This window comes from Rhinolophus sinicus, chromosome 5, assembly GCF_057876585.1.
Source record: "Rhinolophus sinicus isolate RSI-liver-muscle chromosome 5, RSI-T2T, whole genome shotgun sequence".
NCBI lineage: Eukaryota > Metazoa > Chordata > Mammalia > Chiroptera > Rhinolophidae > Rhinolophus > Rhinolophus sinicus.
Genome location: NC_142505.1, coordinates 4,990,506 through 5,015,170, shown reverse-complemented (window position 1 = coordinate 5,015,170; position 24,665 = coordinate 4,990,506). Strand labels below are relative to the sequence as shown.

The 24,665-nt window shown below is 59.5% G+C and overlaps 1 protein-coding gene across 3 annotated transcripts in view; it reads right to left on the bottom strand.

Moving 5' to 3' along the window:
- Nucleotides 1–16,020: 16,020 nt before the first annotated feature.
- POC1A (POC1 centriolar protein A) overlaps nucleotides 16,021–24,665 on the bottom strand; it is a 64,063-nt gene continuing 55,418 nt past the window's right edge. For all 3 annotated transcript variants that reach the window (XM_019753299.3, XM_019753298.3, XM_019753297.3), the window contains one exon: nucleotides 16,021–16,243. In XM_019753299.3, the coding sequence (XP_019608858.1) occupies nucleotides 16,145–16,243 (99 nt within the window). In that variant the 3' untranslated portion in view covers nucleotides 16,021–16,144. The remainder of the gene's footprint in view (nucleotides 16,244–24,665) is intronic.

Below are 24,665 nucleotides of genomic sequence, written 5' to 3'. Positions count from 1 at the left end.
GCGGCCTGACAGCCCCAATTAAACGGCGGCACCCGAGGCCGCGCGCCGAAGCGTCCTCCGGGGGGCGGGGCTGCGGGGCCGGCACCCGGCCTTAAAGGCGCCGCGCCGCCACCGCTCCTCCCCACAGGGTACGCCGACGCGCTCGCGGCCGGGTGCGCCGAGAGACCTGCGCCTGGGCCCTCGCCCCGCCTCAGCGCCGCGACTGTCTCCTTGCCGGGAACTGGGTACGACCCACTTAGGGGGCCCGATCAAGACGCCCTCCTGGGTCCGGTAGACCCGTGCTCCCAGTTCTTCACGGACCTATGTTGAAGGGCTGCCCTGGATGCGTCCTGCGCCTGGCATTCCCTCCCCACATTCACAGAAGTGGAGTTTCCCCGGGGATGGGGCGGTCACGCTGAGCCAATATCCTCTCCTCCTGTCAACCCCATTCATTCATTCTCTCAGTGAGTTCATTCAACAAAAGGAAATTGACCGCCTACTACGTGCCAGACACGGTCATCATTTCAGGCGACTGCATAGTCCCTGTGATAACCACAGGCTCTGAGACCTTGGAGGGGTCTCACCCCAGCAGGCATGATCCGGAATGAGCCACCTGGACAATTGGCAGAGTAGGATGGCCCAGGGCTGCGCCACCCACGGTGGGCAGGAGTGGAGAAAACCTGGAAAGGACCAGCCCTGGGAGGAGAGAGCGAGCCCTTTAAGAAAGCTTTCCAAGCGGGGTGGTGACAGGCGCCGAGTGAAGCGGCACGTGACTTTTCCACAGGGGCGGGTGGGAGGAGGAGCGCTCCTTTATAATCGGCTCTCTTTTCCCTACCTCCTTCCCAGTACACCCATCAACTTTCGCGGTAGGCGGGAGTGCGACGCGCAGGTGGCCAATCGCAGCCGAAGGAGACAGTGGGGAAAGGAGGCGGGGTCCGCCGTCGGTTCCACCCAGCGCGGGAAGTGGGCGGGGCCTCCGCGAGAGGGCGGTACCCGTTCGGGGGTGGGCGGGACAGAGGAGGTGAATGGATCCGCAGGTAGCCCTGGAACAAAGCGGCTCGACTCTGGCGGCGCGCGTGCGCAGGGCCTGCCGCGCTTTTCCTAAGGAGCCACGGTTGTCTGCCCGCACAGAAAGCTTGCGGCTGGGTCCTGTGGTCCTACTCATCTGTCCCCTGGCCAGGCGGAGTGACCCCACCTCCTTGGGGTTTACCCCTCCTACTCAGCCTGAGGCTTGTCGGCGCACAGCTAGCTACCCTGCCTCTACCCACAGCTGGAGAGAATCAGGGTCAGAGGTGGGGGTCTGTGGTACTGAGATTTGCCTAACGGAGGGCCTCTGGAACAGAGAGGATTTGTGCTTTCCGCTGACCCTAAGGCAGGAAGAAAGGCAGGAAGAAAGGCAGCCCTGGGGCAGTGTGCTCCCTGCAGGCTTCCCTGCTAAGCAGTCTACCTTAAGGGTTTCATCCCTGGCGGCAGTGCTGTGTCCCAAAGGAGCGGGGGTCTGTCCCAGTCACAGCCCAAGGAAGACCACAGCATTGCAGCCAGAGAAGGTCTTATCACCCAGGGTTGCCCTGGGGTTGCTAGGCAGAGTCTACTTCCCTGGGATCCTAGGACCTGTGGAAAGAGCTTTCAGGGCCTGAGAGGCCCAGCAGATTCTGCCCTGCCACTTGCTGATGTGTTGTGTGACCTCTCTGGTTCTCAGTTTTCCTGATGTAGGAGAGTGCTGCCTTGGACAGCGCCCAGCCAGTCCATCTCAAACCTATCTGGCTGGGAGGGTGCTTCTCTGAGGCCAGGCCCTTGCCCAGCAGTCCAGGTCCTGGTTATGAGGAATGGAGGCAGCACTCAAAACAGAGGGCTGAGCAGACCCACAGGGAGGGGACCCGCTGGCCGGTGAAGCTTTCCTGGGAGGCTGGTTGAAGTGTTTCTGCTGCAGCAGTGCTTGATGAGAAGTGAGCCCCTGCTCTCACCAGTGGGGGCACAACTGAAATGAGAACCTCCCCTGTGCTCCCACAGTCCCCGTCCCCCATGCGTAAGAACATGGAGAGAGGAAAGGAGGCCTTGCCATCCCTCACGTTAGCTTGGATGGCCCCCTTGTCTCCCCCGCTCTGGACTGCTCTAGCAGGGACATACACCCTGGAAAAGAGACCTGTGAGGATGTATGGCATTGGAAGAACTCGGGGGAGGGGGCATCCTCCATCAGGGATGTAAAAAGGGGCAGGTTTTGGATGATAACAGGAGAAATGAGAGCACATGTGGAGAGGGTAACAGTGGAAGCAAAGGAATGGAGAAGAATTAACCTGGCCATATACTCGTACAATGCCAGCGGGGCCTGGGCCCCCATCACCCGGGGTTGAAGGAGAGGCCCAAAGCCTTAGTTCCTGAGTGGAAGCCCTGCCTCCAGCCTTGAACAGCTAGACCCAATGCACAAAATGGATCATAGAGGGCTGCCCTTGTATGTGCGGGGAAGGGGGTGCATGGAAAACAGAACCCTCTGACTTACAAGGCCTGGAGCACAGCAGGAACTTGCCCATGGTCAGACGGCAGGAGGCCAAAGCTGTCCCTGCCCAGGGCCTCACCCTGCTACTGTGAACCTCCCTCAAGGATGCTGGTGCCCTGGGGGATGTCTTGGGACCAAAGACACCCTTCCTCTTCAGGAATGTGGCCTGTCCTGCCATCAGGGTTCAGGCCTTCGCTCACCTGCAGCTTCTAGAAGAGATGTCCATTCACCAGGGTCTCCCCGAGGGGTAGGTGTGGGGTCCCTGGGGGTGAGCTGGTCTCAGGAGGGGACGGCAGGTAGGGTATGTCCGAGGGCCGTACTCCTCTCCCACCTCCAGGCCTTCGCACACTACTCCCTCAGCTCGGACAGTTTTTGCCCTCACCCTTTGCCTGTCTTCTAAGATCCCAGCTCAGGTGTCACCTTCAGGGAGGCCTCTCCTCGTCCTCCAGGCTAGATTAGCCCCCCTGCTCCGTGATCCCAGGACACCTGCCCCCTCTTCTTTGTTCTGGACTCTATCACAGCCACTGTTCAACACCCTCCACCAGACTTTCTCCCTTTGGTCACCCAATGTCCACCTCCCCTTAAGCCCATTCCCCCTCTTGCCATCTCTGTCTCATCCCTGTTTACACAGGTGCCAAGCCCGAACCCATGAGGCATGTTAGGAATTGCCCTCTCTGTTTGCACATATCCAGCCCCAGAACCACACAATGAAGGGGACTTCCCAGCAGGGCAAACCTTGGCCGTGGTGGTGGGACGTTTGATGTGAACAGAGCAGATGTGAACTGGTGTGCACCTTCCCCCCCACACACATGTCCACATGGCATACAAGCGTATGTCACCAAGGGGCTGTGTCACCAAGAATAGTTTAAGCATCTTGGAAGCATACTTCCCTTTCCCACTAGTGCCCCCGGATTTCTTAGAGATGTCCTACTGTGTTTTGAATGGCCTATGCCACAGAGGGCGGAGGGGAGGTGGGTCAGTCAGTTCCTTGCCCTCCTATGCTACATGGTTAGCACAGATTTAGGGTGAGCTCCTGCTTGCTTCCAGGTAGATAGCTTTTTCCAATGGGTTTATTTCACATCCTATTATGAGAGCCAAGCAGGGGCTGGGGCATGAGCCCAGCCCTCCAGCCCATGATGCCAGCCTCTGCCCAGGGCAGCTCCACCAGGCTGGAGGAAGTATGCCATCAGAGCCCCGCCCAAGACCCAGACTGGGGGGCACGCTGCTTGCCGCTGAACCTGGGGACAGCTTCTTCCCTGTCCCTTGGTGAGGTGCCTACCTGGATTGCAGTCAGAACAGGTCATGTCTAAGACAGACAAGGGGTGGACTGTAAAAGGCCTGGGAACTGTCCTGCCATGGATAGAACCCCTGGCATGTACACCCACACACATGTAAGGACACACACAATACAGACACAAACACACACAGACCTACCTATATATCCACATATGCTCACAGGTACATATGTGGGTGTGCAGAAATACACAGACCTATGCAAAAGTACAGAAATATACATGTGCCCACACACACTGTTTCATATACACACACAAACACACACTGTATACCGGGGCACTTGCCACTTTTGTTGGAGGGGTGCCCACAGACAGGGACCCCAGAGAGGTTGTTACAGGAGGGTGGAGTTCATGCTTCCCTCCCCCTATCTTCCAGTCACCTGGGCTCACCCTGCCCTATTGGCTGTTGCTGGAATTTTGTGACAAGCTCTGGATGGACCGATGGGGGCTGCCAGGCCCTGGGTGATGGCGGTACAGCGTGGGGAAGCTGTTGCCTAGAACAGCTCTGGTGCCAGGAAGCCCCGTGCCTGCTCATCCTCCCTATGCCCTGCCCACATCTATAGGGCAGAGGGGGTAGGAAGACAGGGCTCTGGGGAGCAGGTGGGAGAGAGGGTCACAGCCAGGAAAATCCGAGAGCAAGACCTGGCAGGATGGGAGCCAGGGTCCGGGAGACCAGGGACTCCCCAAGGCTGCCTGGAGACGGCAGAAGGCCAAGAGTGAAGGGAGCTGGGTGCGGTGGGCACCTCCCCTCCGTTCGTGTTCAAACATTTTCTGAGCACCTGCCCTGGGCCAGGGTGTGTGCAGGGCAGTGAAGTGGGGCCTCAGAGGGGGATGAGACCAATATAATTCCTCCCTCTCCCAGCTCCCCAGCCAACAGTGAAAGAGCAAGCCCTTGGCCAACCTCCCCACGGTGGGTTCCCTGTGGCCACTCATCATTGAGAGTGTGCTTCTCCCAGCCACATACCCAACCCCGTGGGGCCAGCCTGAGGATGGAAAAGAGAAGTCTAATGTTCACCACTCTACAATGCTTTGCCCCTGGCAGACATTACTAGTCAATCACAGAACTCTCTCTTGCTGAGCCATCCACTGGCCTCAAAACCCTTCCGAGTGGGCATGACCAGTTGGTTAACTGTGGTAGACAAGGGCGATTAAACCTATTTGCTAAGTCCTATTTGCTAATTCATAGCCAGAGCAGCTGTGGCCTCTCTTTCCCCACCCCCAGCTCCTTCACCCCGACCTCCTCCTGCTCCCCACTCTGTGCCCCAGACACAGCCCCCCTGCCTCATTCCCTGCCCCCACCCTCTAAAATCATCTCCGGCTTCTGAGGAGCCCCCACGTCAGGAAGCCTGCACTGTCTGACCTCGGCAGGCAGCTCCTGCTCTGAATCCCCCCTGTGGGGTCCAGAGTGTGCTGCTCTCTACCCACTTAAGCACAATTCAGCCTGTGGGGGTCTGGGGTGGGGTGGCCAGGACTTCCACATGGCCCCATCCTCCCTCAGATCCAAGCTCTTGCTGGCACAGGTTCCCCTAGGAGGGCTGGGGGTCTGCTGGGTTGGTCGACCTGGGCAAGTCAGCCTTTGAAGCTCTGCTCAGAGCTGACTTGGGACTGGTTTCTGTCCTGGCACAAAGGCCGCTCCCTACGTTGCTCTCCCCCCATTGCAGCTTTCACATCTTCAGCCTTGCATTCACCCCAGGTGCCCCAGAGAGGTCAGCAGAGCAGGGCTTGTCTGTCTGTTCTACAGATGGGAAAGCTGAGGTCTAGGAAGGGAAATGTCTTGCCCAAGGGCCTGGCTCCAGCCTCAACCGGTTACTCACTTACCCACTGGGCCTGGGCTGAGTCATGGTAGCCCAGGTGATGGGAAGGAAACACATAAACACGGGAAAGTGGGAGGGGTGGCTTGGGGGAGGATGTGCCTGCTTGGGGCTCTCAGCTCTGAGCTCCCCTACACAGGCCCCTGTGGGCTTCCTGGACAGGTACAGGCCTGACCGTCTCAAATGGTGTTCCAGATCCAGGCTTTGCATCAGCCCCGAGAGGGCTGTCAATCCATCTGGCAGATGGGGAAACTGAGGCCCATGTTTACAAATCAAGCTGTGGCAGGCGTCTGGGCCCCAGACTGAGAACCCAGAGCTCCTTTCCCTCAGCCCAAGGGTGCCCAACTGGCTCTCACGGTGGCTGCAGGCTTCTGCAGAAGGAGGCCGAAGCATGACCCACAGGGAGCCCCTTGCTCTACCAGCTCTTCCCACGTCTGGGTGGGGGGACAAGCTGACTGGAGGCATGGGCAGCTAATCACCCCATAACAGGAGGGGACTATATCATGCACACATCATATGTGCTGTCAAATGCCTTTCCCACTTTCCATAGCACACCTGGCTCACCCATCCGGGACCCAGTTTCAGAACCCATCTCTCTGTACCGTCACTACACAGTCCAGGCTCTGTTACTGCTCCCTGGACCATCTCACCAGCCTCCTGTTCCATCCTCAGAGTCCATGGCCCACATAGCAGCAAGAGGGATCCTGTGAGAACATGAATCAGACCTGGCCTCCCCTGCTGCAAAGCCGCCCATTCCCCTGTGCTGTCCTTCTCTGTGGCCGGCATCCCTGGGTGATACGGCCCTGGACCCAGGATCCACTCCCCCAGCCCAGCCTCTGCATTGCCCTGCCTGGTCTCTCTCCAGGGCCTTTGTACTCATCGGTCCCTCTTCTGGAACCCTCCTCTCCCAGTTCTCTCCTTTGACTGCCTTTTTATCCCTCCTCCCAGACCCACCCGTTCTCCAGAGCCAGAGTGGGCACCTGGGAAGCAACTGAGCCGAACTGGAACCCCAGCCACTCTCTAGACTCTGTGTTGGCAGCACACGGTACTGTAATTTAAAATGCCATTGGCTCATCCCTGCCATGATGGATGATTCTGGAAGCCTCTTACTTGCATTCCTCAATTGGACTTCTCAGCCTGTCCCGCACGACCTGCCCAGAGTCACTCCGTGAGATTCCCTGTTGCCAGAAGGCTCCTTGCTACGAAGGGATGGACCCCCGCTCCCACCATGCCTAGCAGGGCCTCCTAGGGGCCTCAGGGCTGTAGGCCGCTATTTCCTGCTTTCCGTGAGGGCGCCCCCTCCCCCCATCCAGCTGCAGCTCATCCTTCCTCCACAGATTGAGCCAAAACTCCCACCTCTTGGTGGACCCAGGGGTCCCTGGAGTCCAATGCCTGGGGTCTAGTCCTGCACACCACCACCCTGGGGGGGGGGGGGGTCTGGGCTGGGTATGAGGCTCTGACTCAGCTGGGAGCCCCATCTGCTGGCACTGAGGGCCAGGAGAAGCTGCTCACAGCCCCTGGGCTGGGTCTGATTTCCTTGGGGCTCAGAGCAAGGTGGAGGACTCAGGTGAGCCCAGGTGGGCCAGTTGCCTGCCCCCAAGCCACCGCTGGAGGCCAGAGCCCTTTCCTGTTGCATCCCCCTTCCCCAGAATCTTTGCCCAGGGCTGATCGCCCCTCCCTCTGTGACACTCCAGGACTTGTGGGCAGCACTTCATGGCTCTGAGGGATGGAAGCCAGTGCTTTGGGGAGCAGGGTTCTTAGTTGCCTGCCCATCTGGCCACCAGGTCACGCTCGGCCTCCACCTCTGCCAGGAAGGGCCTGGAGCCCTGTGGTTTGAGCAGGGGGTGGGAGGCAGACAGGCATTCCCAGCCAGAGAAAAGGGCAGGAGAGTGACAGTCAGGGGAGGAGGAGTGCCCGGGGTCTGCCCAACTAGTCTGTGTTTTCTGTTAGGAGAGCCAGCAGTGGCAGCACGCTCCTGACAGTAAAGCCAGTCCAACCTTTGAGGCTGGGGATTCCCGGGGCACCGGGCGGGCGGAGGTGCCCCTGGCCGGGGCTGGGTCTGCTTCGGGTGGGCCAAGAGGCGGTGCTGGGAGGCTGTCTGTAGCTGCCAGGCCTCACTGCCTCGTTAGCATCTGCCTGCTGCCCAGGCCTGTCTGATCCCTCCCCACCAGCCCACACAGCCGTTTTTCAGGAATACCTCCTAGGAGGCATTGGTGGTGACAGTGATGGTGACCATGTGATGATGACAAAGCTGGGGAAATGGCCTGGGAGCCAGTTGACCTGGTCCAGGCATGAGGTTGCTGAGTTGAGACCTCGGTGCTCAGCCCCATCCCATGTGGGATCAGCTGGCCAGCACCTGCCCAGAGCTGGATGGGCGGCCTTCCCAGGAGCAGCGCCAGGAAACAGTCTGGGGCTCCCCTTCCTGGCCTGGCCCCTCCCAGCTCTACTCCTCCCACAGGGGCATGTGCCCCCAGGCCTGGGAGACTCTCTCCCTGCAAAGATGCTGGTCTCCTGGGAGAGAAGAGGGGTTCAGTGGACTCTGACTCTCAGGGCTCCTGGCGACCCTCTGAGGGGACAGGGTGGACCAGACACCAGCTCTGCCTGAGGTCCCCTGCCCACTTCCCTGCCCCAGGCATGGCGTATGCCAGAAGACAGCACTGCCCTGACCCCTAACTCCAGGTGGGACAGCCCTCCCGCCTGAGCCCTAGCGGCAGCTCAGAGCCCAGGGCTGGAGGGGCTGAGGTGTGGAGAGGACAGCTTGGCTGGAGCTGGAGCCCTCCCTAGAAGTCCTCCCAGGAATCTCCTTAGCTTCTCCAGAACCAACGACTCAGGCTGGGGAGTGGACTGGATTCCCAGGCCATGGCTTTACCAGATGTGGAGCCCCAACAAAGCTGGGGACCCAATACGCCACCTGCTATAGAATTGAGTGGTCCCTGGAGGTGCCTCAGCCTCCCCACCTATAAAGTGGGGTGATACCTTCTGCCTACCCTAACTCCCAGGGGTGCAGGACAGCCAGGCAGGTTCTACACTGGAACTGTCAGAGGGAAGGGGCTCTTTGGCCTAAGGTACTGGGCACAGACGCCCAACCACCCCCATTCACTAGAGGCAGCAGGAGTGGCCTTGGCCTGGCACACCTGTACTAGACAAGGTCACATGCTGACACCTGCCAGGCCCTGCACTGGACATAGCAGGACAGCCCTCTGTGGCCCTCAACCACCAAGGTGTGAGTGTGCTATGTGTGTTGGGACAGGGCATGGGTGAGATGTGGAGGAAGGGGAATGGAGATTGGGGAGCCTGACCTGACACCTGGTCCTAATACTGACTCAACCACCAGCCTCCCCCTCTCTGGGCCTGTTTCCTCCTCCATAAAGTGGGTGCTGTATACCATGTAAGATTGCTGCGAGGCAGGGGAAACACACCATGCGAGGGGCCCTGTCCTGCATTGACTACATGTCCCCTTGCTCAGCCCTCTTGTGCCTAGACGGTGGGGAGAGGGCCCTGGGGGCAGGCAATGACCCCCATGGAAAGGCCAAGCAGTGTGGAAAGAAGGGCTCTGAGCAGACAGTCTGGCTCCAATGTGGAGGGAAACAGAGAGGGGACAGAGCAGGTCTGAACCTGGAGCCGGTGGCTGCCGCGTCCTGAGGCTCCCATGGTGGGGGCGGCAGCACGGACACTCCCAATACCTGGGAACTGCCTGTGCAGGTCCCGTCCCACGGGGCAAGGCCCTGCCCGCCAACCTCATGCCTGACTGTGCCCACGCTTGTCTACCCACTTGCCTGTCCTCCCACGAGGAAGGGTAGGGAGGAAATCAGTCACCAGGGCCCTGGCATGGTTCAAGCATGGTCCTACCTCCAAGCCTTGGCCTTGCCAGCCCCTGCCACCTCCTGCTCACCCTTCCTTAGCTGCCACCCCCATTCAATTCCCACCCTTTGCTCAGACCCAGCTCTGGCCTCAGGGGCTGTCCCGGCAGGGGGCTTTGACCCCTACCTCCTGCTTCCTCAGGGCTGCTCCTGCAGCACTGTCCAATGTGGCGTCCATGGAGCATCAGGCCTGCCAGGTACACCTCGATGAAAAGGCTCATGCCCAAACATCCGGGGAATGTTGCGAACTCTGTGGCCCCAGCTACATAGCACAGGCATGTGTTATAGGTTCTGAGCAACCCCACAGGGACACCTGAGGCTTTACTTTGTTCATCTGGCATATCCCAAACTCTGGTGACCACGAGTTTTGGGTATAACCTCCACGACCAACCCATAGGACTGTGCCCTCAGCGTGGATCTGAATGATCAGGGAAGTGGCCTTATGTTGCCCACTCTAGGGGCCCTGAGAGGGTCCAGCTGCCCCAGTGGGGTCAGAAGCCATCCTAGCCTGGATCCTGGGAAGCTAGGATGATTAGACGGGAACCAGAGAGCAGGCTGGAGAGGAGATGAGACGGATGCCTGGCCATGCTTCCTGCAACCAGCATCTGCCATGCCCAGCTCCTGTGGTCTCTAGCTCGAGGCTGCAGAGCTACACAGGGGCCAGACGGGGAGGCCGCTGCTCTCCGCAAAGGGCTGCGGACAGGGCCCTCCCCACACCAAGCCTGAGTTGGGTTATGAGCCCCTGAGGGTCTCCTAATGAGTTCCACATGCAGTGGATGCCTCCAAGAGGAAATGGGAAGGGGCTGGGAGGGAGAGGGGGCCTGAGAGGGGATTAGAAACATGTGTTTTGGAGGAGGAAGACAGGGAGGAGGAAGGGAGGAGGCAAGGGGGCAGAGGAGGGGAAGATTTTATCCTCAGAAGTCCTGGAGCCCTCCCACACCCCACCCCCCTCAAGGTTGGCTGCCAGGCCGCCAGGCCCCTGCAGAAGGCCCCAGGCCATATGTCTGTTGGGGGAGTGATGGGAGAGACCAAAGGGCCCACTCCTCCCCTTCAGGTAGAAGCCCCCAAATCCCAGTAGGGGCAGGATAGAACCAGGTGGGTGGGAGCTCCTGGGCGTAGGAAGCCCAGCACAGCCAGCCAGCCAGCAGCAAGATGCTCCTTCAGATCCAGCTCCCAGGCCTCCAGAGAGCCCTGAGCGCAGCGAGGCCACTGCCCGGGCCAGCCCCGACTCCCGCCTTTGCCCTCGGCTAGCGGCCAGCGGGTGGGCGGCCCTACGCTGTCCGGTGGGGACTGTGCATGGGCACCCAGATTGGCCTAGCAGCTGGAAGCCTCATTAGAAATCGGCTGTGTGGGAACCATGTTGGCATGTGTGTGGGTGTCCAGTGAGAGACCTGTGGTGGTTACAGAGCGGAGCCTGAGGGCCTCATGGGGTACAACGGGTCCCCCTCCCAGGAGCATTTGTGCAGTCCCAGGTTTCCAACCAGCTGACCAAGGCTGAACCGGTAGTGGGCCTTGTAGCCAGCTGGTTGGCCTGCAGGACTCTGATGTTGGGGGCCCAGCCCTTCAGCCCCATGTCCAGCCGCCTCCCAGGTCATGGCTCGAAGGCCAGCGGGGATCAAGCCTGCTCTGAGAACTTTGTGTGTCTGGGCAAGTCTTCCCGGCAGCCCTATAAGGCCACTCCTGCTTACTCCACGTTACAGGTGAGGAGGCTGAGGCACAGAGGTGAAGTCAGAGCATTCCTGGCAGTACGAATAGCAGGTGCAAAGGCCCTGGAGCTGGAATTTCCTTGGTGTGTCCAAGGAACAGTGAGGAGGTTGGTGTGGCTGGAGGGGCATGAGGGGAGAGTGGCAGGTGGCAGGAGACGGGGAGTAGGGACAGACCGGATCCAGCAGGGCATCATGGCTGTGGCCTGTACTTGAAGGAGGCTGGGGAACCACTGGAACACATTGAACAGGGATGGCATGAGTGATCTTACAAGCTTTCTTTTTAACACTTACTTTTTCATCTTACAGCTCAGCAGTCAGGCTGCTGTGGAGAACAGCTGGGGCGGGTTGCGGGCAGAGCAGACCAGGCAGGAAGTGATCAGGCAGCACCTCCGCAGGTCCTGGCTCCTGGGGGGCTGGCTCCCGGACGGCCCGAGTGGTGGGCAGGCTCAGGCTTCTGGGGGAGGCTGGAAGCCCCCTTACCTGATCTGCCCCAGCCTGACGCTCCCTTCCCTCACCAGAGGGGCCCACAGAGCTGAGAATCCCCCAAACCACAGGCATCTGTCCCCAACAGGAGACTTCAGGACATTTCAAAGGGCACGGGTGTCCTTGTGGGGCCTCACATGTGGCAGCTAGAGCAACCCAAGCACTAGGGGAGCTGGATCCCACTCTGGGGCCAGGGCAACCCTGGGCACAGGCCAGTGTCACAGTTCCAGCCAAGAAGTCCCACAGCAGCAGCCTGGACATGGGCCAGCCCAGGCCTGTGACAGAAAGCACCTTCTGTTTCCAGTTAGCAGCACATGTGAGCTGCTGCCTGGAGGGTCTACGAGGACTAATTACACTGCTTCTCCTGCTCCAAGTTTCAGAGGCTTCTGCGGAGCCAGACCAGGAGCAGTTGTCATGGGAGGGAGACGCGAGGGGCTGAGCTGACTCCCATCCCAACCTTGGCACGGGGCCACGCCTTTGGGGTGGCTCTGGCTGGGGTCAGAGTTTGAGGGGCTCAGTGCAGTGGGGTAGGGCACTGTAGGAGCTTCTGGGAGAGTTGGATGGTTCTAGAGACCTGCCAGGTCAAGGCAAGGCCCTGGGCTGAGCCGAGCCAGGGGAGGTCTGAAAGAAGAGGCCAGCTGAGCAGAGCCTCTGCAGGGTATGTGTGCCCTCGGCCAGGCCTGAGACCAGGAGAACATGGACTGGATCAGCGTGGGCCCAGGGTGCTCAGGGACGTCCATGGCTCCGAAGTCCATCTCGATTCCAAAGCCGAGTCTAGGCGGCCAGCTGGGGAAGGATAGGTGGAGTGACACGTGATGGCACGGCTCCTGCAGAACATGTCTCTGCCCACTAGGTACCCACGGAAGATGCCGAAGTCCCACTTTCAGGAACACACACTGTGCCTACAAGAGAAGCTTAGGGCCATGAAAGAGCAGCCTTAGGAGAGCTTGACGTCGTCTCCTGCCCAAGTTCTTTGTCCCATTGCTCAGATTTCTCATGGGTGGTAGGAGAGTGGGTGGGGGCCAGGCAGATGTAGTCCCAGGCAGACCCAGAGTGAAAGCTTTCCCGGCCTTGCTCTATAAATAGGTTCTCGGGAGAGTGTTTCCATACGGCTGGCTGTCTGAAGAGGGGCTGGCACAGAAAGCTTCCTAATGGCTCTGCCCCAGGCTCTCTGGCCTGCCTCGTCTCAACCTGAGCATGGCTGTGAAGCCCGACATCCTGGGCCTCCGTGGGTCAGGAGGCCGGGGTGAAGCCAGGGAGCCCAGGGTGTCCGAGCAGCAGCTGGGGTGGGCTGAAGCCTGGGCCACAGTGCGCACAGGAAGTGAAATGATGCCCCGGGCACTGGGCCACGGCCGCTGCCTTGGCAAGGTGCTTCCCCCCTCAGCAGCCTGGGGTGGGGTGCAGTGGGGGTGCTTGGCGAGAAGCCCTGGGTGGATTTCTGTCCGCTTACATGGCCACACACCAGTGAAGGCTGGAGCCATCAGGCCCATCTTGAGGAAATCATTTCGGAAAAGGAGGTTAATGCCGGAGCGGGACAACAGGGCTATTATGACTCACGCGCTCTCTGGCTCAGCCGGCTGGGTTTCCGGGATTCTGGGCAATCACAAACACCCACTCCCAAGCTTGCGCTGGCTGCAGTGTGCTTGTCCCCTCAGGTGGGGAGGGGCTGACCTGAGCCCCCCGCCTGCCCACCCAGCTCCCTCCTCACCACTGGAAATGCCCGTGGCAGGGGCCACGGATCAAGTGGCCAAAACTCTGGCCACCTCGAATTTCAGAGCTAGAGGGACCCTGGGACCACCACCCCTATCCCCACTGACACACAGGCCAAGTTCCAGGGCAGGGGCCTGACCTGCCAGAAGTTTCCCCATAAACAGTCACAATGACCACGAGTCATTCAGGAAAAACCACAAGAAAGGCCCTATCACGTGGTCCCCAACCTTCCCAAGCCACTGGGAGCCAACCCAACCCCCACACTCAGTCCTGCCTGCCACCAGCCGACAGACCATCCCTAGAATGGTCACAGAGCCCTAGGGTCCTGTCCCCTTTCCCCCAGGAGCAACGGGGGCCCCTAGGTTCTCACTCACAGCAGTGAGGTCTGGGTCAGGCCCACATGAGCAAGAAAATGAACTCTTTGGGGGGAAGAACTTGGCTCACTTGAGAGCTTCAGCCCCACCCCCCAAGCTCCACCCTCTGATACACACTGGCTTGGAGGAGGCAGGTCTCTGTCATCTTAAAGACAAGTGCAGCTCTTCAGGAACCATCCTTCTGCCAATCCAGGTCTGGCTGGTAGCCCCGTCCAGGCAGGCGTGTGTGTGCAGGCTCCCCCAGGAGGGCTGGCCCAGGCCAGCAGCAGAGCACTCCCAGCGGCCGTGGCCAGGTCTGGCCTGCCTCCACCTGGGAAAGCCTAGATGGGCTTCCTTGGATGCGCTGTCGGCCCACAGACAAGGAGTATGGTTTTGGGGGACGTGCCCCCCTGGACCAGTTACATGTGCTAACTGTGGTGGGGCTTCCAGGGACAAATGCCACCCCCCACCCCGGTGTGGGCCACTTCCCAAACCCCTAACAGGCCCTCACAGCCACATTTTCTCCCGCAGAGAAAGGTGGATTTCAAGTTCCAAACTTGATCCTGATCCTTCAGTATAAACTGAAGATGGGGGCGATGGCAAGCCTGGCCTGGCCTGTGAGCCACAATGCCTTGGAGACCCCGCTCCTGCCCCACTGTCCCTACCAAGAGGCACCATCTGTGTCTTTGGAGGTGACCTCATCCTGGGCTGGCTGTCCCAACTCGTGGGCGTTCCAGGTCCCCACAGGGCAGCTGAGGGCTCCTCAATGTCAGGACAGCCAGCACCGGAGGGGACGCCAAGGCTGGCCCCACAAGCGGTGTTCCCTCCGAGCAGGCGGACGTCGGGTTGCCCAGACTCTCCCTAAATGCCTCCAGGGATGGGGAGCCCATGACCCCCCGAGGCAGCTGAGGGCCTTCCCTGCCAGTTCGGATCAGCAGGCCTGTCAGATGCTGGCAGGGCCATGTGGGAGAACTGCAGCAGGCCCCGGGGGCCTTCGGAACCTCCCAAGCCAGCGCCTCTTCCCCACCTACAGCTCATGGCAGCATGTCACCTACAGCAGGCCCCACTGTCCTGGTGGGACTGGTGGGGGTAGGGAGGCATGGGCCCCGGCTATGCCGGGTTAGTGCAGGTCTCTCTGCTAACCACCTGGAGGGGTCGTTATCACCACCACTTAACACACGAACCTGCGGCTCAGAGAGGTTTTGTCACCATGTCAAGGTCACACAGCCAGTGGGCCAAGGGCAGAGCCTGACCTGGACTGCTGCGCTCTCCCCGCCCAGCTGCAGGAGAAGCTTCCCCATCCTTGCGTTCATCAGGACACAACACGAGCTGCCTTGGCCCAAGCTAAGCATTCAGGCTCTGCTCCACCTGGAAGCCACAGAGGCTGGGAGCCTCATTAGCAGAGTGGTACTGACAGCTCCCGGGAAGATCTAACTGTCCCCCCTGGCCCCCAGGGCAGGGCAGGTGTGTTGGAGAAAGAAACCCTCCCCGGCTGGCTAGGCCCCAAAAAGGACGACACCCAGACATATGGAAAACACTTGCCTTTCTGCTCAGATGCAGAGGGAGGAGCCTCTGGAAACCCTCCTGAGCCAATGGGAATGCAGGTGCCTGCAGGTCCCAATCGAAGCAGCCAGCTGGGGCCAGCTAGAGAAGGGGGTGGTGTGCAGCGGCTCTGGCTAGCCTTGCTCCCCCAACACCCGGAAAGGCTGCAAGCAAGGGCGTCCTGGGACTGCAGAGGTAATCCTGGCAGGGGCCCTCCCAAGTACCATTTCATTCTCGCTGTATGGGGTTGGGGGATCTGATTAAGCCTCACTCAGAATGAGCCATTTCTACGACAAGCTCAATAAAGTCTGTTTTAATTGTCAGACTCCTTTGCCTTTGCACACGCAGAGGAAGCCACCAGGCCCTGTGGGGAGCAGAATCCAGACCCCTGCAAAGCCAGAGTGCTTGTTCCTGGGTGAACCTGGCTCAGATGGACCCACACCGTGGCTTCTGTCAGATTTAGAGAAAACTCCTGGCTCATCCATCTAGGAGCAGTCCCTAGGCTGTGGTGGCTGGGAAAGCAGTAACGTGGCACAAAAGAGGACAGACCCCAGCAAGGCCAGTGAAAAGCAGGGTGGCTTAGGGCTACCTCCTCCGGGGGGGTCTGGGGGGCTGTGATCTCAGGGCTCCTTAGGACTCCGAGGCAGCACACATTTTCAAGTGGCTCCTTCACATTAAAGTAAACGTGGTCCACTTTGCATGTGTGGGCCTGAGGACTGGGTCCCCACGCTGGGCCGAGCCCCTCTAGGTGCGGACAGCAGGGTGGGGGCAGGGAGTATAACCCCTGGGCTCGGGGATGGATGGGATTCTCCCAGAGCTGAATCCCTTTTATTTATTTACCTGAGTCCCACAGTACAAACCCCTGGCCTGCCATCCCCCCAAAATCGACTGAGCTCCTGATTCTTGCTCCCCGATCACGGCGTGGTTCTCTGCATGATTAGCTGCTGGTTCTCCAGGCACTGCTTTAGCTTGTCTTCCGTCAGCGTCAACCGCTGCTCCAGGATGGAGACTGTCTGCAAAATAACAGGTGGTCAGGCTCAGAGGGTGCAGGGGCCACCAGGCTGCTCTGGGGATCCCCTAGCTAGTCCTGCTCAGCCACCCCCACCGGATGTCCAAATGCCAACTGTCGGCTCTTCCCACCCAGGGTCCTGCCGGGCCCCTCATCTCTGGTGGCTTTTGGGACAGCTCTTGCCGTCATGTCCACTCCTCCTGCTCTGGATAGTTGTTCTCTGATGTGCAGGAGGAAGTGACACTGAGGGAAAGGAGGTGGCAGTCCCACAGGTCTTTGGTCATTCCCCAAGACAACCGGAGTCAGGAATCCCCGGCCCTGGTAGTCTGACATTTAGACTGGAGTTGGGAGCAAAACGACCTCCTCACTGGGGCCAGATTCTGCCCATAAACTGGACACCATCCACCATCTTCATTCCAAAGGTGAGAGCACTGCACCCACAGACGAAGGCATCCCACCTGGGTCCTCACCTCGAGCTCTTCGCCTCCATACCTGGAAGGGCTTCCAGACTGGGAGGTGAGTCCCTGAGCACAGGAGGCCCTCTGGCTTTCTGAGTGCAGTGGGGACCATGGCAGGAATGTGCCACAGGGGCTCAGGCCCTCGCCTGTCTCTGAGCCCCTTTTCTCCTCTGGAATGGGAAGCATAACGCTAAGCTCACAACAGTCCTGGAGACTCAGCATGGTGCTCGGCTTGGCCCACGTTGGCCACTGTGACGATGCGTGGTGTCACGCTGACTTCCGGAGGCTGAGCCCTTGCTCCCCGGCCTCCGCGCACACCTAGCACGCTGGCCGGCCTGTGGAGCTGGCCATCTGGGTTGCCACACATGCCAGCTGCTGGGGCTGCATGTCCTTTGTGGGCCAGGGCCAGTCTTGCAGACAGGGCGCCAGACAAGGCAGACAGAACCTACACCCCCTGTGGCTTTGGACAGAGTGTGGCAGGGCAGCAGTGGTGTCTGGGAGCTGTGTGCTCCCCAGAGAGGGGCTGGCCCACTGCCCTCAAGCACTCGCCCATGGGCCTGCCCCACTGGTCACAGGCCCACCCCAGCCCTCACTCAGCCTGACACACGCTGGCCATGACGGCTGTGCTCACCATTCGCTCCCCTCACAGAGGGCTGGTTGAGTGCCTGTGTGCCAGACCCACAACGGGCACTGGGCAAGTCCACTGTGAACAGGCATCAGAGACGGGTCAGATAAGAAACAGCGCTTTCTATTAATTCGCCCCATTCGTCTGTGGGCTTTCCCAAGAGGTTTCACAGCCTCCCCTGAGGCTCCATGGAGGCTCTGGGCCTTGGTCCAGTGGAAAGTTTCCTTCCATCCACTTAATGAAACAGTGAAACATTCTGGGATGGAGTTTCCCGCTAAGGCTGCTATAAATTCTCGAAACATCCTAACTAATGTCAGCCACTCATGGAGGCCGCTCCTTCCGGGGGCCGGCCTCTTCTGAGCTGGCCGGGGCTACACAGGCTTTGAGCCCTGGGCCACGGGACAGGGCCTAAGAAGCTGCTACGCCTGGAGCAGGAACTGCACCCTGCGCGGCAGAGCTGGGCTGACACAGCCCCACTCCCTCTGCGCCAGCCGCCCATGGAGGGGGTCTGCCTCTTGTAAAAGTGGTGGTAGAAACAGCCCTGGCTGGCCCAGGGCAGCATTCCTGGAAGTTTCCACTGGCTGCTGCAAAACTCACACTGAGCCAAGCTCCAAAGTCATTCTTCATCCAGACTTTTTCCGATGGCCATGGACTCCAGGCCACGGTGGGGGAGCCAGGCTGCTTTCCTCTTCTGGCCCCGCTCCGTCCCCTTTTCCAACTTTTCACAGGCACCGACCTTCCAAAAGTAGAGGCAGTGGGTGCTGGGCCAATGTCAATACCAGGGGTCCACGCATTTCACGAGGCCTCCCTAGGGGGCCCATACTTCAGCTTGGTAGAAATATGGCCATTATATTTGTCAATATTAAGTTTCTCTGCACAGAAAAGCATCACTTATTTCCCATCCAGCCCCCTGAATCGAGGGTGCCGAACCAACTGTGGGCCTTTCCTTTGGGAGCTTGTAGGGGGTGCTTCATTGCACATTATAGACAAACAGGTTTTTAAAAAGTCCCCCACACCTCACCCCTGCTGCCTTCCGGCTTCTCCCCTTTCCAGCCAAGCTTCTGGAAGAGTCATGTCACCTCTGTTCTTGGTCCCCACCTCTCCCCTGCCCCCTCTGGCCCCAGCCTACTCTGCCAAGGTGCTGGGTGGCAGCCCCCATCCAGGGATTAAGCCCACCAGGCCCCTCCCAGCCCCCTTTGAGCCCCCGTCCTCAGATCCAGAAGGATGGGCCAGGGAGAGGAGTGCGCCAGGATGGCTGCAGGCTAAGGCTGTCTGGCATTCTCGGCTTCTCAGATTGTCCCTAGTAACCCTCCAATACAGCAGGACCTGGTTTCATGGAAAGCGGCGCTCCCTCACGATACAGTGAACCTCAAAGTTCTAGGCTCTGACTTGGCCATGTGTCTCCCCTCCACCAGGGATGGGAAGGCTCAGAGCTGCTGGCCCGAGGCCGCCAGACTGCGGGAGTTGGGAAGAGCATCCGGGAGAGGGTGTGGGTGGGCGGGCGGCGGGGGCATCGCCAGCAAGGGCTGCTTCCGGGCCGTTCGTAGTGGGAGCTCCCCACACCACGTGCTGGGCACACAGCAAGCCACAGGTCTGGGCAGCCTCACCCTTCCCTCCTGCTGCCCAGGGCCATGCCAGGCAGCCTGCCCACTGCTCACCCACCTCATACTCTGGGTCTGGCCCTGGGAACCCTCCTTCTACCACACGGTGCCCAGACTAGGAGGGCGAGAGGGAGCACCGAGCTGCCTGGCAAACACCTCCGCCGTCTTTCTGGGTCCACACTGCCCACCCAGTCAGCTCACCTTCCTTTTGTTCAAGGGCAAATGAGAACTGACCTTCCCAGCAGCTCCTTGACCTACACGGCCTCTCATCTTACTCTGTCCCAGCCTCTCAGAAAGGCCCCAAGGAGGGGCAGGATGCGTCTAGTGGCAGATGCCACTGAAGGAAATGGCCCTGCCTGACACGGGGCAAAGGGAAACTGGAGAAAGGGCTGGGGAACCAAGGCCTAGCTCCTGGGACTCGTCCATTCTGGGCTCCAAACACCCACAGACTGACTCCTCTGGTCTGCTGACCTGGGGGGATCTGGGCTGCTCACTCCCTTCTCCCCATGCCATCCAGGCAGCTCACTCCTCAAGTCCCCCCTGTACCTGGGGCGTGGCGCCCAGACTCGAGGAGAGACCAGCGGAAGGACTCAGGAGTGGGCTTTTGGTTCAAGAACCACCCTGATGGCTCTCGATACTCCGCTCCAGGGGTGCTCTTGGCAGCTGTGGCTCACGGAGCCCTCACGAGGTGCCAACCCTCAGGCTTGGAGCCTTATCACCCCCATTTCAGTGAGGAAACCGAGGCATACACGGCTTCTACACGACAAACCTGGGCTGTGACTCCCGGTGGGCTGGCTTCAGAGTGTGGGCTAGGCGCTGGGGACCACGTGCCTTTGTCGTCCCCATCGAGCACATAGAAAGCGAGGCCTAGCCTGACTCCCTTCCCCCCACTCATGGCCACGCGATCCCAGGAGACTGGCATGTCCCCCAGCCCCACGCCCACACTCGAGCAGCCTGAGGAGGAACCCGTGCATCTGTTCTAACCTAGTGGCAGCCACTATCTGTCCTGCCCAGCCCAGCACACCTGGCCTGGTGGCTCCAGATTAAATGAACAGAAGCAGTGGGAAGGGACCCCCAGGGTCACCACCTCCACACCAGCAGGCCACTCTCAGGCAGTTCCCAGGCCTCAGACAAGCCCATCTCCATAAAGCAGAGTCTCTCACCTGGCTAAACATTTCGGTTTGGAATGGTCACGGAAGTCACAACTTTGAGCTATGAAAAGACACTATGATAGGAACAAAAGGGACACACTGACAAGAACCTTTCATTGCTGTGCAACGACAAACCACCTTAATTTCAGACGCTTTCCTTCACTGGGGTGACAACAGTAGTGATCAGCCCCACACACTCTGTGCAACTCGCCCAGGTCACTGCTGGGGCCCCACCCCTCAGAGGCTGGGCTCGACTTTAAACAAGGTACCTCCCTTCCTGAGGCGGACCCCACACCACTCGCCCAACACGGTGCCTTCCAGGGTCACGGTCTTCACCTGCGAGCTGTGGGGTGGCGGGGGGGCTTGTGGGGTAAGGTCCTAGGGAATCCAGAAGTTTCAGCTTCAAAGTCACACCTGTCAGAGGGTTACCTGGGGGGCTTGTTTCTGAACCACCTTCTGAGTTACCGGCAATTTCCAGGAAGTCACAGCCCTTCTCATGGAAAACTGAGCCCTTGGAAATACTCCCGTCTGCTGTCGGATATATTCTGTTGTTTCTGTAGACCCAGAACTGGCCTACTCGGCCTGCTGCCTGATTTGTAAACGCCACGTCCATTTGTTTACAATCGTCTAGGGCAATTTTCAGCTACAGTGGCAGGTAGACTAGTTATGACAGAGACTCATAACCACAAGCCTACGCCATTTCCTGTAAAGAAAAGCTTGCCGACCCCTGCATGCCCTAGACGACCTCCACTCACTCAGACCCACACTGTGCAGTAGCACCTGCCCGTTCAGGCCTGTGCCAGGCCCAGGGTGACAATGGCACAGACAGACTCAGCTGGCCCTGTGGGTGTGCTGGGAAGAATGGAGGGGTCTGGCCTGGTCAGGGCCCCAGGAAGTGAGCAGTGAGCAAAGGCTGAGAAGCTCACCAGGCCAGAACGGTGCTGGGCTAAAGGGCCGGTGTGTACGAAGGCAGAGGTGGGACGGAAGGCACAGAGCAGGCAGGATGGACCAAAGGAGGCTCGTGTGCAGGAGCGAGGGCAGATCTGAGGAGGCAGGAGACAGGTGGGGCCCTGCAGCCGTGCTGGTAGCCTCCCCCCCAGCCTCGGAGCAACGGAAGGTGCTGGGGTCCTAGGCCGTGGGGGCGCGAGATACCTCTGGCTGCGAAATGGGGGTGCTCTGGGCAGCGGCTGTGGAAGGGTGAGATGGAGGCGAGAGAGAAAGAGAGGGGATGGTGGTGGCTTTGTCCAGAGGGGGCTCAGGAGAAAAGGGGACAACCACAGGTACCCACGAGGCATGAACCACCACCACCCGGCGGTACGTCAGATGCGGACAAGCGAGGAGGAGATGTTCCCTAAGGCCAAGAGCACAGACCGGGCCTCCCGACAGGACAGGCGGAGGGCGAGGTCCTTCTGAGAGGGTCAGTCAGGCATGGGGTGGCTGGGAAGAAGCCTGGGCCAGCAGCAGGGTTGGTTTGCATTTCTGAAGTCATCCCTACCCCTGGGAGCAGCCGGGGGCCCGGGGAGTGGAGGGGCAGTGAATCCACAAGCCCCGGACACCAAAGGTGAGCTGAGGACTGGATGATGTCACTGATGCCACTGAGATCCACTGGGAAGCAACCTGGGTGGGCAGTGAGGAGAGACTGCCCAGTCCCAGGGACCCAACACGGAGGATGACGGATGGAAACGTTGGGGACCAAAACCAAGAGCATGGGCCAGGGCTTTCCAGCATGAGTGGCCCCGAGCTTTCCAGGGAAATGCTCCCGGGAGAGGCTGCATGAGGTGACTCACTGACATCGTGACCCGTCTCCCACTGGGCAACATTAAGAGGGTGAGCGGCCTCTCACGCACAGTGCAGGGCCTATGAGACGTTTCCTGTGACACCCTGAAGGGCCTTCTGAGTGTGGCAGAAGAATAACCAAGTTTATTTTTAGTCCCCAAAGAACTGTAGTGATGCCCAAAGAAGCTGCACCAAATGCCAGTCCCCAGCGACACGTGGCACGCAAGGCACCAGCTCCAGTGGGAAAGCACACAGCGCATGGGCCATTCCAACAGACCCCTGCCCCAAAGCTCGCTGCCTCAGACGCTTCTTTTCTCTACCGGCAGTTTCCAGGTGTCGGCCAAAGGCCGGATAGGGGCCCGGGGGCTTTGGGACCTGGAACAGTTGAGTCCGGCTCCCACTGTCCCCCAACCCCACCAATGGCAAACTGGCCAGTTCGGGTGCCCTGTGTGGGACAGAGCCTGGGTGTGTGTATCTCCGTTGGCCTCCAAGGTGGCCGAGGGTGAGCCTCCACTCCTGCTGTGTGTGATGGGGACTCAGGCATCTGTGGGCTTGCAGGGTGACTCACAGCCGCAGTGACAGCCTATGGGCTCTGTGTACGGCCAGGGAAGAGTTTGCACAGCGGAGGTGAGTCAGGTGCCCCGAGAGAAGGAGCCCCACGGGGAAGTGGTGGCACAGGGCAGGGCGAAGGCAGGGCCCAGTGGCCTCCTGGAGCACTGCACAGTCCCTTCTCGCCATCCTGTCCCATCCAGTTCCGCCATGGCAATATCCCTGGGCTTGGTGGCCCTTTCCTTTGTCCCCCCTTTCTTCTTTGACCACCTATTTCCCAGCACCCCACTTCCTCACAGCCCGACCTCCCCCACTTCTTTCAGCCTCACAGGAATCTCTCCGCAGCCGTTTCCTCTTGAGGTGGGCTTGTCCCACATTTTCTCTCAGCTCTTTCCTTCCAGTTCCCATTTCTGCTTCTCTTTTAGGCCTCTGTCTCATTCCCTTTTCACGTTGTTTGGGGAGAAGGCAAGGAGAAAAGCAGTGGGATGCATGTCCGGCCCACAGGGACCGAGCTCTAGGTGAAGTCTGGCCCGTTGAGGCTCACCTGAAGGAGCGCCCCAACTCTGGCCTCTGACAGGGTTCCGGGAGGTTCTCGTGAGACACAGATCTCAGTCGTATTTTTCAAAGATTTCAAGAAAGAAGAAAAACCCATGGCATCCAATTCTTTTCTAGCGCTGGTAAATTTATAAAAAATGCTCTTAAAATAAAATTCAAATGATAAATTAAAAAAAAAAAAAGACAATATAAGCCGGGCCAAAGGAAATGCATTCCAAGTACAAGACACAGCAGGTGCAAAGGCCCTGAGGCAGAGAAGAACATGGCACACTCAGATCTGTCAGGAGGCCAGAGTGGTTGGTCGGGACTGGCTGAGCAGGGAAGAGAGTGTGGTGGCCACAAGGGAGGTAGCAGGGGGGCCCCAGGACTCTCACCCAAATGGGACAGGAATGGGGAAGCCCCCACTCCCTGGCACTGCCTCGCAACTCGCAGGTCTGAGCAGGTATGGCCAAGGATGGTGGTCTCCCTCCACGCCTGTGGCCAGTTGTCAGAGTGCTGGCTCCAGAGTGAACTCTGGGAGAAGAGGCTGGGCCTGGGAACTGACCACAATAGGCAGTGAACGGAAGAGAGTGAATGGCACTTGAGGACACAGACCAAGGGCATACCCTCCAAACCAGGTCCCTTAATGTAGCTGCTCTTCCTCCCAAAGACACACTGCTGCTGCCACTTTTCCTGAAGGCTTCCTGCATGTACCCCACCTGCAAATGTAGCGGGAAAACCGGGCACCCCCGGTTTTCACACATCTGACATCACACATCTGTCAGGTGCCCACCATGTGCAGCCAACAAGGCTCTGGCCTGTAGGGGCTTCCAGGCACTGACGTGGCCACAGTACAAGGCCTGTCTGGGCTGGCTTTTGGCAAAGCTGTTCCGCCAGGACTGACAGTGAATAACATTTTGGAGGAAGGGGAAAGAACAAGGGTGATTAGCCAGCCATTCTCTGCATTTCCCAGACATTTGACTAGTTCCTTACAAAATGTTTGCACTGTGCAGGCCTCACTAGGCTTCTCCACGGCACTCCCCAATCCCGTCCAGCTCTGGGAGCAGCTCGTCTTCCCAGAAGCCCCGGACCCCAGCCAGGGCACTTCTCCATGTCCACTTCCTGCTCTTAGCAGGGCCCTCGGTGGTGCATGGGGCCCTCTTAGGTGAGTGGTATTAGTTCTGTGGACGATATTCCCTCCTGGGCCTCCTCAGAACTAGGAAGACAGGAGGCACGGAGGTGGACAGGGTGGCTGGGCCAGAGACAGACTAATGATGGAGGCAGAGAGCTTCTGTCCAGCCGCACATCCCCTCAAGCACTCTGCCTGGGCTGGGGGCACAGCAGCGAGGGACACTACAACTGCCCTGGATGGCAGGCTAGCAGGGACGCCAGGAGATGGGGCATCAGTGTCCCAGTGGGGAAAGATGAGGAGTGGGACCCGGGAGCTGCTGCATGAGCAGAGGCTGCCAGGGCCACGGCATGGGCACAACCTCGGACAGAGAGAGGTGTGCTGGGCAGAGGCGGCCCTGGGTGAAGGCCGGGAGCGGGCAGGGGGTGTGGGGCGCGCAGCAAGGGCTGACAGGGCTGCAGAAAACAAACATCAGGATGAGACTTGTGTCCAAGCCACCCCTGGCTGCCGTGTGGGGCTGGCCGGGCAGTCACATCAGGGCACGAGACTCAGGCGGCAACCCATCCTAGCGGGGTTCCCTCTGCCGCAGGCCCCCAGCACACG